A 13,243-nucleotide genomic window follows, 5' to 3' on the forward strand; every position below is an offset into this window, starting at 1 on the left:
CAGTTGACTTCTTGCTGCCTCTGAGTCAAGATGTGGGACTCTCAGCTCCAGTACTACATCTGCCTCCTGCCGCCATGCTCCCCGCCATGATGATAATGGACAGAACCTCCAAAACTGTAAGCGAGCCACCCCAATGAAAGGTTTTCCATATAAGAGTCACCGTGGTCATGGTGTCTGTTCTTCACAGTGATAAAAACCTAACTACGACACCTACCTGCCCAGCCCTGGCAAGACCATGTTGATATTGGTTACTGCACATCAGAGTTGGGTGTGGGCTACCTTCCCACAACCACCAGGCCCCAGGCAGCACTGCTGCTCTCTTCCCACTTTCTGTGTGAGACACCCCGCCCCCACGTGTCTTTCCATTTGCAAGAGCAGTGGTTTAGATGCGGATCTATGAGATTCCCAGAACTATAGTTTTCCTACATGAATTTACCATTCAGTTTTGGTCTTGACCTCCAAATAGACAAGGTAAGCTTCGGCTTTTACATTTCACTAGGTCCTGAAGTTGGGTTTGAAACACAACAACAAAGCGGCCATTGGCCAACGCTATTATTATTTTGAAGTATCATGGAAAACTTTGACATTAGGATCTTCCACAGGCTTGGAAAGCGACGTTCAGAGAGTTTTGAGTTGTCCAAGATCTCTTGGGAACTTTAGGGAGGCAAAGATTAAGCAACATTCTCCCTCCTTCCTTCCCTCTCCAGTGACAGACTCCTGGGCTACCAGGTACCTCCTGTTTCAGCAACAGCTCCGATTCTCTTGATTCCTGGGAACGCTGGCCAGCACTGCCACTTTTTGGCTTAGGAGTTTTCACCATTACTGCATGACTCCAGAAAGGTCAGCACACATGAAACAGTGCGAACCAGGGACTATACTCACCTGCCCATTTCCAGAACATGGATTCAAGAAGCCTCCCGGACATGGGTTGCAGTCAGGCCCAAAGAAGCCGCTACAGCATTTTGGTATCTGGAACACACAACACACACACTGCCCTTGGGGACCTCAAGGAGAGCACGGATTTCTCAAAAGAGAGGTGTTTTGATTTCCACTACTGGGATACAATGCCAAACCCTTCTTAGGAACTCGCTAGCGCTTTACCGCCAGTGTGTTGAATGTCTCTCAAACGAACAGGAGAATGAGGCAGACGAAGGCTCATGCTTATGGAGAACATACGACAGGAGGGAAGAGTCAACATGGAAGAGGAAACAGAGAAATAACGGGGCTGGAGAAACTTTCAGTGCCTGAGCGCTTGCTTGCCTAGCCTTTGCAAGGCCTTGGGTTTGATTTCATAAACACACGAACAAACAGAAAATAAAAGAACATTCCTAGGGACAGTACATGCTAGGAAGACAGATGCTGGGACAGATTGGTGGCACGTAGAGGCGGTTGGCAGGCCTGCTGGGTCATGACAGGAGGCTTAGGTAGAGGGAAACCAGGAAGATGAGTCAGTCCCTGTGTTTCTGGACGGGCATTCCGAAGAGAATGCCAAATATGCATGATCAGGGACTTGGGTGGAAGGTGGCACACACGTAGGGGTCAGGGGCATGGACTCTATGTTGAGAGGCAGGGGCACTCAGGGCATGATTCAGGGAGGTAGCAACCCCACCACACTACCATGCCTGCTTTCTGATTACCATTCAGGAAAATCCCACATTCCCGCAGGTCATTTGTGACCGTGCAGACTCTAGAGCTCGGTGGCATGGCTTGGAGCTCCCCAAGTCCTAGTGTCCTGGGTGGAGCCCTGGCTGTCCCCTCCTCACCTTCATGGTGGCATTACAGTACTGGGCACATCCACTTTTCAGGTTCTGTGTCCTGGTCCTGTAGACACAGTTGCGTGCGAAGAGTACCTGGGAGGAAGCCAGAGGGTAAGAACGCTGTCGTGTGCATCCCGGCATGCCCTGGACATTACACAACCTCTTCCTGTGCCAGCCAGTCTGCTCTGAAGTGCCACTGGTACCAGAGCAAGGCCACACCGAGTCCAAATCAGACCGCCATGTTCATGAAGCCTCTTTTTTTGAACAATCCGTGGCACAAGGATCTTTTCACCTTCTCTCATGTTATGGCAGGCATCTCTAATCGATCACTGAACACTCTGATTTATCCTGCATGCGGTCTGGCTTCTCCCTCTGCTCTACAGCCAACCATAAGCTCATGTGGGCATTCTGGAGCCAGGAAGTATTGATCTCTTCTATGTGGAAAAAAAAAATCCACCAACTGAAAAAATATATCAGTAGCTTGAGACTTACTCTTAGATTTGGGGATTGATTAAATACATCCTTTCATTTGTAAATCTTTGGTGCTAACTCCCATTTTTAAGGGCCCACAATAGGCTAGACACGGCGCATATGGCTCATCAGCTAGCCAATTCATGTGAATGATTTTCATGTTTCTTTTTTAAGATATACAGAAATCGAGGAGCAGGTAGACTAAGCCGCTTCTCCCTGCTAGACTCACGGCTCCGTCTTCAGTATCCCATGGTCTCTGTGGGTTCTCCGCTGTTTCAGCTGACATGGGACAACGAGGCTGATATCAAATCTCCCCCTAAGAATTTAACTCTCGGCTCCGATTTTGTACTAGATACATCTTTGTGTCGTTTATTCCCGGGTCTTAGGCTCTGCCGAAGAATGGATCATGCCAGGGCCACAAGATCCTAAAATCTTATCTACATAAATGCATCCTGAGATCACGAGGAAAGGGATATTTTGGGTAACGAGCCAGGGTGGATCAAGGCCATCTCAGGAGCTCTTACGGTTCTTGCCGATTTCTTTTTCTCTCCCTCCCCCACCCCTTTAGTCTGAGGCTAAGTAAATGGTGTCGGACACACAGAATCCTGATCCTACCACAGGGCCCTCGGCTCTGTGACCTCGCCTTGTTTCCCCAGCCGAGCGGCAGCGATGTTGACAATGTATGTCCTTCCTAGTTTGATGGTCGATATTGATCATTAAAGCCACAGGATCTAGCATCACCCAGAAGACACACCCTGGGCGTGCCTGGGAGGAAACGTCTAGATAAACTGAGTTTATCTATCCTGAGTGGGGCAGCACCGGTCCATGCATCAGGGCCCCAGACTCCTCAACAAGGAGGAAGCTAGCATGCTGAGCTCTCCCTTCCATGGGGAACTGTGTCCCCTTGAGATGTGAGCCGAAATGACTTGCCAGGAACTTTATCCCAGCAACTGAAGAAGTAACAGATCCTCTAGGGTTGCCGCATAGAGCGGGTACAACAATGTCTGTCATCCAGCTGTCGCTGTGGTACCAACGTGTTTCTCCTGTTTCCTGGCTAACAGTTTCCCGAAGGACTTGTGGGAAACAGCTTCATTAGGCACAACAAACACTTGAGCACCCATACCTATTTATGTTTAATATTCTGCTGTATTAAGCATTTTCTACTAGGAGTGTATTAAAGATCTTATCATTTTCAATAATGATGTAGTCTAGTGTTGAAAGAATCTGTTTGGGAAAGTCCTTCTTAAAGGACAGAAATTTATGTCATCCTTGTGTTAGAACATGCAGTCATGTTGCTTTTTCCAACAGAGTACTTGGTATGTAATTAAAGATTACTGTATAATTGCTATATATATATATATATATATTCATATATATGAATGAACTTCTTAAGGCAAAACCCAAACCAATACAATATCTTTTTGCCCATAATCAAGCACTGTTTCTAAGATATGATCAAGCTTCAATAAATATGTAAAGAACTCAATTAAACATAAAAAACTTAAAACAGTTTCAAAGTAATTTCCTGACATTTCTCTTTATTCCTTTAATTAAAAAATTTTATTTGTTTCTGTATGTGGGTACCCCTGGAGGCCAGAGAATGGTGTTGGACCCCCTGGAGCCGGAGTTACAGGAGGTTGTGAACCACTTGATGTGGGTGCTAGAACCGAGTTCCTGTGCCCTGGAAGAGCAGTTAGTGCTCTTTATGCTGAACCATTTCTCCAGCCCCTGTTTTCATTCTTGGGCAAATAATAAATAAAAAAATGTGTGACATTACATGTTTAAGCTAATTAATTTCATTATTGCCTTATCTACTTATTATCCCTTTGTGAGGAAAACAAATCTAGTCTTAAAAATCTAGTTTTAGCATTTTGAAGTACACAGGATTAGATACTATCATATACAGTCGGGATACCATGCCTAACCTGGGACTTATTTTCTGACCTGACTGAAAGTGTGTGGTCTTTCATGATAATTTAGAATTATGATTGGTAAGAGCAAATACCAACACTGGGCTTTATTTGAGGGGGAGAAATAGAGAGGAAGTTCTGAGACAGGCTGCTTACACTTGGCTATTGTGAATTTTATTTATACTTAACCCTGTTGTTATCTACAGGGAAAGAAACTTAGGATAGAGAGGTTAAGTAACGTAACCAGGACCAGCTAGGTATCCAACAGGTCTGTGGGGCCCCTTCCTCCCACTGCAACTGTGGTAAAAGCCAGGAGGAAGCGGGCAGAGAAGATGAGACAGGACAGAGTGGGCTTGCCCAGGCTGCCCATGAAACAGTCTGACCACACTCACCATGGGCTCGGAGTCAGCAGGACATTTGCTCCAACGTATGAAGGAACAGCTCACACAAGTGCCCTGAAAGAGCGACAGCCGTCAGCACAGGCGTCCCCATGAGGCCTTGGGGAGACAGCCTTCAAGGGTGTCGGCTTCCCTCCTTGTAAAGAGTGCTCCTTTGGGCTTTCCCACTGTCCCTCCAGTTCCTTCCTGGGTTGCAGGAGGGAAGCCAATACTGGATGAGAGTTGTGGAATCTGGATATACCCCACGTTTCCCTTCTCTCTCTGGGCAGAACAGCCTGCGAACAGGCGGTAGCATTCTGATCTCTCTGATGGAGAAGCCCCTGCCCCGGAGGGGCCCCTTCAGCCACCCCAGGGATTTAGAGCAGGCACCTAGCAGTCATAAAGCTGAACAATAAAATTCAGCCTTCCCATTCTTGCCTTTGCCTCCACTGGTTCTTAATTTGGGAAGGAAGGGACAAGATGCATGTCTGCAGATCTGTCCAGATCTGTCTGTCCTCTGTAAGGCTCTGTGACCAACTTCTGGCTGGTTGTGATCAACTGGAGACACTAGCAGGTGCTTCTTGCAGGAAGAGAACAAATCAAGGATTTCCTCCTTGCCTCCACACTGGCCAGCACACGGTCCCTGCAGCTCTGCACTGGTTGGCATACGGTCCCTGCAGCTCTGCACTGGTTGGCACATGGTCCCTGCAGCTCTGCACTGGTTGGCACACCATCTCTACAACCCTCCATATTTTCTTTAGCTTCTCCTACTCTCACAGGTATCTCTGCACCTCACTCCTAACTCTTTGGCCATGGGTGAGATGGTTGCTGTGGTTGTTTATCTCTGCTTACGTTTGCATCCACCTGTTTGCATTCCTCTAAACCATCTGTGATAGATTCTGCTTCCCGCAGGGACTTGACTTTAAAAGTGCTATTTATTAAACTTCTAAAGTCCAAACATAAAATGTCCGAGGGCCACCATACTCCAAGTGTGTCTAAACAGGAGATTTTAGGAAGTTTCAACTATTTATACTCTTTATAGATCTAAAGACGTATTTTTCAGAGGAATCACTTGGGCTTTTAAGACAGCTTTCCAATCCAAACCACCCCGAGCTAAGCACAGCAGGCAAGGCTGGCTTTAAACCTAGAGAAAATGGTGAGGGCTAAGTAGTGGAGGAAGGGTTCATTCTTAGGCAGCTCTTGGAGAGTTCTTTTTCCTATCAAACCGCAATTCTTTGGGTTGTGACTCAAGCCCACATCTTGAGTTTGTCCCTGAGAACGATGAAGAAGTTTTGAGCACACAGAAGCAGAACACGGCCAGCTGTGGGGCTGCCCTTGTCCTACAAACTTCTTTCTCTGGAAAAACAGAGATGCCTGTGGCAGAAGACTCTGACGAGCACATTAAATAATTAAGTTCTATTCTCTTTCTCACTTTTGCAGGTCCCCGTTTTTCCAATAGGTTCACATCTGTGTTAGGAGGGAGGCCACTCTCTCTGGCTTAAGCCAGGCAATGTGCCCATGGTTATTATTTCCAAAGAAGGAACCAAACAGGTTGCTGCCAGGAGAGTAAATGTTTCAACCTTCCCTAAGAAGGGCTGGTCTGAGTGCCATAGCGGTCCCCAGACTGCCCCTGACTTTCAGAGGTTAGGCTTTATGCAGCAGAAACCAAGAGCCCTGGGATCAGAAAGCCAGTCACCATTCAGCCTACAAGAGAGGACAGGAAGGTGGTTTGCTGGCTCATGCCTGGAATCCCAACACTTGGCATCAGATCCATGAAAACTGTGAGTTCGAGGCCAGACTGGGTTACATACTGAGACCCTGTTTCAAAGAGGAAAGGATGAGGAGGAGAAAGATTAAAAAGTAAGCTTAGGTGTTTTTCTCTTGTTCCCTTGTTCAGTGTCCATGCTACAAAGATACCGTGAGATCAGTTATCACGACTGAAATATCTTACAAAGAAAGATTCTTTGTAATTTGGGCTTTTTAGTCCCGGAGTTAAGTTAGAGATTGCCCATGGAGCGATATTGGTAGTAAGGATGCTTTAATTAAAACTTGCTGAGCCAAAACAGCTGATACTGAGTTAGAAGAGGTCATTAGAGGGCGAGAAGCTCACGAAGAAGCAGAAAGTCGGGTATCTGGAGGAGAAAAATTACAGAAAGTCAAGCGAGTCCCTCGGCCAGAGCATTCACCTGCAAAGGTTCTATTGTCTGTTCTCCCTGGAGAGGGTAAAGTGGTGGCCATGAGCAGGTGTCCCCAGGTGACAGGGGCAGTGGAAGAAAAAGGAAGGAGACCCATCCTGCACCCCAGGGGGAAAACGCTGCCCAGATTTCACCCCTATGACTGAATAGGCAGAATAGCATCTCTCCTCCAATGCATGTCCCCCCAAACCTCAGAATGCGACTTTGTCTGGAAATAGAGTCTACAGATGTATTCAGGCTGGGGAGTCCCTAAATCCGGTGACTGTTCTTACAAACCTAGGAGAAGACACACGGGGAGCAAAGCTACCCGAAGTGAGGGCAGAGATGGATGGGGTGTATAGCTAGCTACGAGATGAAGAGTGCCCGGGGCTTCTGGGAACTGTCAGGAGCTTGGGAGTTAGTGAAGCAGCGTGCTTCAGGGAGGCAGAGGCAGGGGGATCTTCAGAGTACACAAACATGAAGCCACTCTTCAAAGAATCAAAGAGTCCTGGGATCTCAGAGCCTCCAAGGACAGGATGGCCTGGCAGATAATTTAATTTCAGATTTCTAGCACCCATAAATGTGACTGATAAATGACTGACAGCTAAGGTAATTTGTTATGGCACATAAAGAACCCTGCACACCTCAGGCCATCTCTGGTGGAAATCCCGTAGGACCTCATAGAGATCCACCTTTAGGGGGTGGTTTTAGCCGGCTCAGAACGGTGAGCACAGAATGCTGCCTGCTCTCAGTGGCTGTGCGAGCACCAACTTCCCAAATTTCCCGAGTTCCCTTACCAATCTCGTTTCTCTCTTTGTTTCGTCACATCGATGGGGAAGGATCGGGACGATGGAGGGAGGAACGAGGACGCCGGTCAGTGTGTAAATTCGGCCGTTTTTGGCAGCGACCTCGGTTTCTTCCACTGCCACACCATTTACCAGAATCCGTCCCTGGAAGAAGCAGAGACATCTTCCATTCAGATGGCGAGAGCTGGAGTAATCCCCAGGCAGAGGTGCCCGGTAAAGGCATCTCTAGGACCCCTTGATTTCTCCTCAGAGGGAAGGCTGCTAGTGGTGGCTCTCGGTCAGCAAATGATTGCGTTTGCGAACTGAATCCCTTCCTGGGCAAGGCTGTCCCTGTGCACGCTGACGTGGGCCAGAGGCCTGTCTACTTACACTCCACACAGACGTTTATTTTACGTCTTAGTTCTCAAGCAAAGATTCGTCTGTTCAATACATTTTTTTGACCTCAGATAACTCTGCTTTAGGCCCTGTGGAGGCATCAGACAACGAACAGACATCCTGCTGCTTCTCAGTTAGTAGGAGGGGGACAGAAAATGAGTCAATTTGTCAAGATTTCTGAGTTCTACCTTTCCCATGCCTGCCCCCCTGCAGATCAATGGTGGCTTCATTCTCGTTGCCCAGGTCAGAAGCCTCAGAGTTATCCTTGGCTATCTCAGGCCTATCACTTGTCAAATATATTGGCGAGGCACTCGGGAGGCAGAAGCAGGAGGATCTCTGTGAGTTCGAGGCCAGCCTGATCTACATAGTGAGTTCCAGGACAGCCAGGGCTACATAGTGAGACCCTGTCTCAACAAAACATGGCTTTCCAGTAGGAAGACATGATCCCTAAGACCCGGCTTTAAAAAGCTAGGCACAGTAGCATGCTCTTGTAACACCGGGGAGGTGAAGACAGATTTCTGGGGCTCCCTGGCCTATTTGGTGAACTCCAGGCCAATGAGAGACCTTATCTCAAAGAGGAGGAAGCCAATGGAATGACACCTAAGGTGGCCCTCTGTCCTCCATGTGTGTACCCACGTGCCTGCACACACCTGGACATCCCCCCAGATGTTGCCTAATGAGACAAGGCTTCGTGTCTGCGAGGTAGTGTAGAGGAATTATCAGAGTAAATGCTCGAGAGTCAGTACCAGCCATGGGCTTCTCACTTACGTTTCGGGTTGTGTTAAAGTGCACCAACTGATTGGCCATGGTTCTGATGTGGGGTGTCGAAATGAGAGTGGCCACTTCCAGCTGCAATGGGAAGAGACTGGGACGTCATCGGCAGCAACACACAGTGTTCCCATTTCTCACAGTCCTTGCTGCAACAAAGTCCTTAACCGTTGATGAAATAATGGGAACTTGGATGTCATGAGCATTTGTGTGGCTTTAAGGATTTCTTTGATAAAAATATCACAGACAACAGTTATAGACTGAAGGTTGCTTGGAGCTAATACAAGTCACAAATAATTCTCTGGCCCCAACATATTGGAAATCAAAACTGGGACGGGTACTTTAAAATCAGGGATAAAATAGTAGGAGGAAGAATAGGGCCAACCTGGGTAAACGCGACAATGTGGTATCTTACGAGTTCCAGAAGTTTCCGAGAGCCCTGCAAAGGAACCAATAGCCTATATCAATCAATGAAGAAAACTCTACATGCTTCTTTCTTGTTGAAGTCTTTCACATGAATGACCTTGGATATTAATCATAAAAAGACAAAGACCCAACTTCCTTATTAGGAAACTGGAGATAAGAAACTCCACGCACAAATAGCTGACATTCATCAAATCTCTTGGCTGTTCCAAGAACATAGCACACACATTTCATGTTAACCCAGCATCCCTGTGAGTAGAGCCCACTGTTAGCCCATTTTACATGTGATAACAATGAGCATCAAACACACCCAAGTCACACAGCTTCCTCAGGATATGAACCACACTCTCAGCCACTCTGCTCAGCCTTCCCTCTGAATGTCTTAGGTCACATTTTGGAATTCTATGACATCCATCACTTGCCCCATAAATCAACATTTGCTTCTCAGGACACATACTGATATTTTAGGAGTGTTCAGCTATAAGAACCCTGATCACCTATTCTCTCAAAAGAAATCACCCTTCTTCCAAGACATCTCCAAGGTTTCCTATTGCTTCAAAATGCCTGAGCAACAATGGAAGAAAACAACCAACCAAACCAAATCATGACAGCGCAACCCGACCGCTGCCACAGCTAGGATCCAGGCCCTCTCAAGGAGAACTGCAGGCAGGTGCACTGGAGGGAGCCTACAGAATGGAGGAGCCAAAGGTCTCATTCCCTGTGGCAGAAGGTAGAGGCAGTGGTGTCTACCCCTGCCCTGACTCAGCTGGTCATAAGAAACTTCCCAGTTCTACTAGGTCTGTACCACAGCTTGGACAGGCCAAGATCATTGACCAAGGGCCTAATGACTTCCAGAAGATTGTCCTTTCTTGGGACATGTTCTTATAGCATCAAGGCTCGGGCTGAACCCGAGGCCCCCCTCACTCAGCCTCTTCTTAGCATTTGACTTTGGTCATGGTGCTAGGGAGTTACCTGCAAGCAATGACCACGCATCTCAGTTGGTCTGGTTCAGTTCTAGCTCACACTTATGCTTTGGCTGCTTTACTCATTTTCAGAAGCATCCTGGTGTGGATGATGAATGATCGGTCCGCCATAACTACAAGCTGCTGGTGCGATATGCAGGGCTGTGCTACGGGAAGAAAGCCCAGCTTCCTGCCAGTTACCAGCTCTGGACGTGGTGCTTTGTGGTCTTTGGGTGGGGGGACACCATGGGACCTTGAACGAGTCAGCCTCTGGGTCTCAGCTACTCTGCGGTTCCCAGACACTGGGACTTTCAAGAGAAAACAGCATTGCTACAGGCTTCAATGTGTGGTGCCAAAGAGGATGGTGCAGAGAGAACATTGCTGAACCGTGTCCAGCCAGACTAGATGGTCAGTTCCTGAATGACAGGATCATGTGTGCCCATGTGGAGCTACTGTCACTCTGTGCTCAGATAGGGGACACTGGGGACACACACGTCACTTTCCTCCAAGCATTTGCATCAGTAAATTAAAAACAGAGGTTGTGTGCCAGGAAGAGCACTTAGCTTGAGTTTAGAAGCCTGGGTAACAATACTGGTTTAGCTTCAGTGTGACCTTGAATGAGTTACTTCATTGCTAAGGCTTGGTTTTCCTGAAAAATAAAGGCACTAGTGTGCATCTCTTCTATAGCTTTGCTTCTCCTCGGGAAGAGTCTCTCAATGGGAGAATCCACTTCTGAAGTCTCATGAGGGTTAGGCCCATGTCATATGGAAGACAAGGGCGTGAAAGGACATAGGAATCCATCTGCGGTCGTTGTGTGCTGTAGCCCTAGCTGGATAGGGTCAGTGGTGTCACCCAGCATACGGATGCTTCGAGGTGAGATGTGTGGGAGCTTTCAGAAGCCCCGTGCTCCTTCTCTTAGGAGCACTCTCATTTCTCTGTGATCAGTGTTGGTTGTCAATGTGGCTGAATCGAAAACCACCTGGGAGATCCGTCTCAAGACAAGCCTGTGGAGGATTGTCTTGATTGGTTAATTAACGTGGGAAGCCCCATCTTAACTGTGGAGGACTCCCTGGGCTTGGGGTGCCGGGTCGAATGAAATGGAGAAGGGGAGCTGTCTCTCTCTGGGTTCTAGGAAGTGACCTTGGGTCCTCTGCAAGGTCAGTGTGTGTGTGTGTGTGTGTGTGTGTCTTCATGTGTGTCTGTGTCTTTTCTCCTAGCATTTTTATTGCAAGATGTCCTTGCTGGTACATGAAGACATTGTAGCAAGAACTATATCCATGAATCAATAAACCAAAAGGGGAATAGGTTTCAGGTTCACCACAGCAGCATGCCTGAGACGGCCTGTGTTTGTGTGTGTGTGTGTGTGTGTGTGTGTGTGTGTGTTCTGCTCTGTTCCGCAGGTCTGTCCCTCAGTCTCACATTAGTGCCACTTGTCACAGTGGTTGGGATCAGACTACAGAACTTGCTTGTTTTACAAGTTCCCTAGGGGATTCCTGATTACACCGGAGTCTGGGAATCACTGCTTTTAAAGAACTGGGCAGTTCCCATTCCCTACATTCTGTGCCATCAGTACTGAGCTGGCAGTGTGGTTTCTGGAAACCCACAGAACAAACTTGCAACCATCAAACCCTCCCGTTTGTTTGTCATTTTAGTGGGAAAAAAATCCTTAGCCAGTTATTTATCTCTTCAGATCTTGCCTGTTAGGTCCGAGAGATGATTTCAAATCATATTAACCCTGATCTTGATAGAAAGGCATTCACAATCTCATTTTCAAGGGGAACTATGGCAGCACTGAAGAATTAAGGTAGACAAGAAAAGGATCCCTGGAGACAGAGAGAGAAAGATAGACGACGATGAGAGGAGGAAGAGAGAGGAGAGAGAAGAGAGATAGACAGTAGAGAGAGTAGTAGAGAGAGAGAGATAGAAAGAGAGAGAGAGATAGAAAGAGAGAGAGAGAGAGAGAGAGAGAGAGAGAGAGAGAGAGAGAGAGAGAGAGAGAGAGAGAAATCAAAAGAAAAGAGAGGCTAGAGCATCTAACAGTAACACTTGGTTCTTTGAAAGTTTAGTCTAAGCCAGACCCTAAATGACCCGCTAAGGTGTAATTCTCTGGGTGACTTTAAGATGTATGGAACTGAAAATATTTGCTGATTTCCTTATTTACTTGTTGACTTGGTCTTAGTTCAGGGACTCGCAGGATGGACAGCATTCAGAGCATCAGTGGGTGGCTACTCTACCTCTGGAGAGAGGAGGTAATCGATGGTTCCCGCCTTCATGCTATCCAATGCTTCATTGCTTGGAACGAAAACGGTGTATGGACCACCAGCTCCACCTTCATCTAGGACGTGTCCAACATTGGTTTTCTGCATTGGAGAAATTAAATTTTATATTTTTTGTTCATTCAAAATAATACTTGAAGCAGCCATCAGAAAATGTTTAAAGCAGGCATCTCTGCAAAGGACTTAACCAGTCTTTTTTTGAAATGTAGAGGGCATACCTCTAGCAAAGAGCTGAACCTGCTGAACCTTGGCTGTAGTATTTTCATGATGGTTTGCTGGAAAGAGAGATTTTGCAGAAGAGTCAAATCACAGAATGGTTTGGGGAGTACGAACCTCTGTGTTAGGAGACGGTGCAGGGCTAACGTGAAAGGTGAGCATGTTGAAAGGACAAGCCTACAGCCATGGTTAGACAGCTGTTGGTATGGTTGACCAGTTGTCCAAATCTGTGCACTCTACAGAAGTCTCTGGCCACACCGCGGAGGGCAGGAAGAAGAAATTCGTCGACTCCAGCTGCCCTCCATGACACACAGGAGTGAGCCGCTGGGACTATGGGCCTCAGACTGAGTTGTCTGATGTGGCCACAAGCAAGGTTAAAAGAATCCATAAAAACATCCCCAGAATGTCTTCCATTCTCTCCGCAGAAGCACTCAAAAGTCTACTGAAAACTGTCTTTTTGCAGCTCAAGGCCCTCCTTGGAACAGGAAGGCTAAGTGCTGGCAAACACTTTCTTCTTGGATGTTACTCCCCAGGCAGCAAAGAAGGTGGACATGGACTGACCTCACTTATATTTTTTATTTTTTTAATACAATCTTTTCTCATCTTACATAGATATTCCTGTTCTTACTCCCTCCCCCACCCTTCCCCCATCCTACCTGTCATCCACTTTTCAGAAAGGGTAAGGCTTCCCATGGGAAGTCAAGAAAGTCTGGAGCATCACTTTGAAG

The 13,243-nt window shown here is 47.2% G+C and overlaps 1 protein-coding gene across 2 annotated transcripts in view; it reads right to left on the reverse strand.

The window, feature by feature from the left end:
- Stab2 (stabilin 2) overlaps positions 1-13,243 on the reverse strand; it is a 138,787-nt gene that overhangs the window by 92,298 nt on the left and 33,246 nt on the right. For both annotated transcript variants that reach the window (XM_038314950.1, XM_038314949.1), the window contains exons 14-21: positions 12,518-12,574; positions 12,258-12,383; positions 9,024-9,077; positions 8,639-8,719; positions 7,487-7,639; positions 4,531-4,593; positions 1,764-1,850; positions 883-969 (exon numbers count right to left, since the gene is read on the reverse strand). In XM_038314950.1, coding sequence (XP_038170878.1) covers positions 883-969; positions 1,764-1,850; positions 4,531-4,593; positions 7,487-7,639; positions 8,639-8,719; positions 9,024-9,077; positions 12,258-12,383; positions 12,518-12,574 — 708 coding nt within the window. The remainder of the gene's footprint in view (positions 1-882; positions 970-1,763; positions 1,851-4,530; positions 4,594-7,486; positions 7,640-8,638; positions 8,720-9,023; positions 9,078-12,257; positions 12,384-12,517; positions 12,575-13,243) is intronic.

This window comes from Arvicola amphibius, chromosome 17, assembly GCF_903992535.2.
Source record: "Arvicola amphibius chromosome 17, mArvAmp1.2, whole genome shotgun sequence".
Lineage (NCBI taxonomy): Eukaryota > Metazoa > Chordata > Mammalia > Rodentia > Cricetidae > Arvicola > Arvicola amphibius.